General features: G+C 38.9%; 1 protein-coding gene across 1 annotated transcript; it reads left to right on the top strand.

The window, feature by feature from the left end:
* Positions 1 to 884: 884 nt before the first annotated feature.
* On the top strand, positions 885 to 1,904 carry LOC122418262 (uncharacterized). Its single transcript, XM_043432397.1, has 2 exons — positions 885 to 1,096; positions 1,180 to 1,904. The coding sequence occupies exon 2, from the start codon at positions 1,186 to 1,188 to the stop codon at positions 1,771 to 1,773; it is 588 nt and encodes a 195-aa protein (XP_043288332.1). The 5' UTR covers positions 885 to 1,096; positions 1,180 to 1,185; the 3' UTR covers positions 1,774 to 1,904.
* Positions 1,905 to 3,007: the final 1,103 nt, after the last annotated feature.

The raw sequence follows: 3,007 nt of genomic DNA, 5'->3' as shown, positions 1-3,007 counted from the left end.
CCGAGGGGCCAGGAGATATCGTGTCGATCGATTATTTTGGTCCCTTGCCACCCTCTCAAGGGGGAATGAAACACATCCTCGTCACAATAGATGCTTTCTCAAAATTCGTAGTACTATATCCCTTAAAAGCCGCAACTGCTCCAGCCACAATAAACAAAATTTTCAACCATTATATCCCTGAACATGGTAAACCAAGAAAGTTGCAGTTTGATCACGGGACTCAATTCACTTCTCGTCTTTGGTTACAAAAATTAGCGAGCGAGGGAATCCAACCTATCTTTTCATCCATTAGACATCCCCAGGGCAATATTGTTGAGAGGGTTAATCGAGAAATAGGCAGGTTTTTCCGAACATTTTTAGTCGAAAAACATACGGACTGGATTAAATGGGTAGCAGTCATTCAAGATTGCATGAACGAAACCTACCATGAGACAACCGAAATGACACCAATAGAAATTCAAAAGAATGAAAAGCCGAAAAGAATCTGGAATAATTGGTTGAAGATTAAAAAAAATGATAACCTAACGAATGAACATGACGATCCGGTCGAAAGAAGACTCATGTTGGCGCGAAACAGAATCGAAAGAAAAGGGCGGCGAAGAGCCGAAAAATTTGACCGAAGCCATAAGTTAATTCAATTTCAAGTTGGCGATTTAGTCTTAGCGAAAGCTTGTAACGTGAGCGACCCTGTCAACAAAAAGATGGCAAAATTTTTCTCAATATACGAGGGCCCATATAAGATTAAAAAGCAAGTCGCCACGGCGACATTTATAATTGAAAACCCTGAAAATGGCGTGGAAAGGGGCATGTACCATACCGCGAATTTAAAAAAGTACGAAGTTCAAATGGAAAATGAAAATGACGAATAGTGTCGATACATTGGAACGTTGACATGAGAAAAATCAAAAAATTTCACGGGTTGGAAAGATTCTCGGGAAAGAACGGTCATGTTACCCTATATTCTCTACGGACGACTCTTGCAGTGACCGACTTCACACCTCAGAAAAAATTTTCGAGCAATTTGTCCCTTTAAACCAGAGCCACATGTATAGCAGACGTTCACGAGCAAAAATTGAAGAAAAGTTAAGGAAATAAGGTAAACTCTCCACTTAAATCGTATTAAAACAATGAATTAAGCAGACGGAAAGGGTCTAAACGTAAAATTAAAATCATTCCTAGAGAGACATGGACGTATCGACGCAAACAATCGACCCGATCGAAAGGAAAAACTTTTCGATGCAGACAGGTGGTTGCGGAGAGTGGGAGGTGAGAGAAAAGGAAGAGGGATCGAAGGAGGTAGAAAGATTTCCGGCGGGATATAAGAAGATCGGGAAGGGACGGTCAATAAAACAGGCCACGGCGAGTCAGACCGCAGCGCCCAAAAACAAAGGGACGCAGGTATTTCTGTGGCGGCTCGTGCCCATCGAAATCGGTGAGGGAAAAAGATCTGACCCTAACAGGCTCAAGGATTTCATCAAGGAGTCCCGATTCCGCCAAATTGTCGAGGAGTTTCGACTCCCCACTCTTCTCTCTCCGATTCGTGACGAACCCGGGGAGGAAAATTTCAAAGTACCTCTCACAACCGGGGAGTGGGCTTCCACTCGGAAAAAGAAGGCAATGGAAGAAAGGGAAATAGAACTAAGAAAAAGGAGAAGGGAAGCGGAGAAGAGAGAAAGACAAAAATATAGAGAAGAAATGGCTAACATCAACGAATGGAGGGAATGGAAGCCGGAAGAGTTCTATTGGAAAGAAAGGGAAGGGAGTGAAGAATAGGGTGTGCTCCGGCGTTATTATGAACAATTAAAATTTTTTTTTAAGGAATCCATCGTGTTTCCTTACGTGACTTAGAGTGAAGAATAGGGTGTGCTCCGGCGTTATTATAAACCAAGTGATATTTTTTTTAAGGAACCCAGCGGGTTTCCTTACGTGACTTAGAGAATAGGGTGTGCTCCGGCGTTATGAAGAACAAAGAAAAGTTTTTTTTTAAGGAATCCAGCGTGCTTCCTTACGTGATTTAGAACACTAAGAACAAAGTGATTTATTTTTGGAAACATATCACGCATTTTTGTTACATTTTTTTTTTGGCAAGGAATTTAGTGCAATTTTTCTTTTTTTTCTTTTCATTTTGACAAATATTAACCAGATAGATTTTTTGTTTGAGATTGGGTGAAGTCTCTTAAAATTCGCGACGATCAATGCCGAACATTATTCACCAAGCGAAATATTTTTTTTTTGATAATCAAACAAAGCGCAGATATATTTTTGTTCAAAGGAGAAGTGAAATCATTGGAGAAACTGGAGTTTTTTTTTATTAGAGAAGGACCAAATAAGCGACACTTTTCTATGCGGGAAAATAGAAAGCCTACATTTTTTGACCTCAAATGATTTTTTTTTGAGCAGAATATCAAATGAATAGATTTTTTTTTGAGTTACAAACGCTACACAGACAAGCTATTTTTGTTTTTGAAGGACTGTGATAGAGCAAAGATTATATTTTTTTTTTGATAAGTCAGTTGAGGATAAGAATTTTTTTTGTGAAATAACAAAGATATCACGATAAGTTCTCTTTACTGTAAAAAAATGTTACGAGTATTATTATTTTTTTTTGTTATCTATCGAGCATCTAATGCCGACAGAGTGGAACCGAGTCCGACAAAACAATTTGTCGAGACGAAAGACTGAATAAAGACAAGATTTATTTTCTTTTGAAACAGAACGAATTTTGGTATTTTTCTTTCCCTTTAAACACAGGCTAATATTATCCAAGGTGTCAAATAAATAGAAAACTCGGAATTCGCCTGAAATTGCCACAACTTTTCAAATTTATCAAGAGTTTTGTTCTCATTACTGTTATTATTTCAAGTGACATCAAAATTAAGAATCTCAAACGTCACTAAAAGAGAGGGCAGCACTTTAGCTGAATGGTAGGGATAAAAATTGTAAACCCCCACTCCCCGAATCGACGAATCAGAGCATCGCAGACAGAAAAAGAGGGAGGCGGCCGCAC

The sequence above is a fragment of the Venturia canescens genome, chromosome 11 (assembly GCF_019457755.1).
Source record: "Venturia canescens isolate UGA chromosome 11, ASM1945775v1, whole genome shotgun sequence".
Classification (NCBI taxonomy): Eukaryota; Metazoa; Arthropoda; class Insecta; order Hymenoptera; family Ichneumonidae; genus Venturia; species Venturia canescens.
The sequence above is the reverse complement of the archived record's forward strand: the minus strand, read 5'-3'. Positions and strand labels throughout refer to the sequence as shown.

Coding starts and splice junctions, on each gene's coding strand:
- LOC122418262 (XM_043432397.1), top strand. CDS start 1,186: ATGGACGTATCGACGCAAACAATCGACCCGATCGAAAGGAAAAACTTT.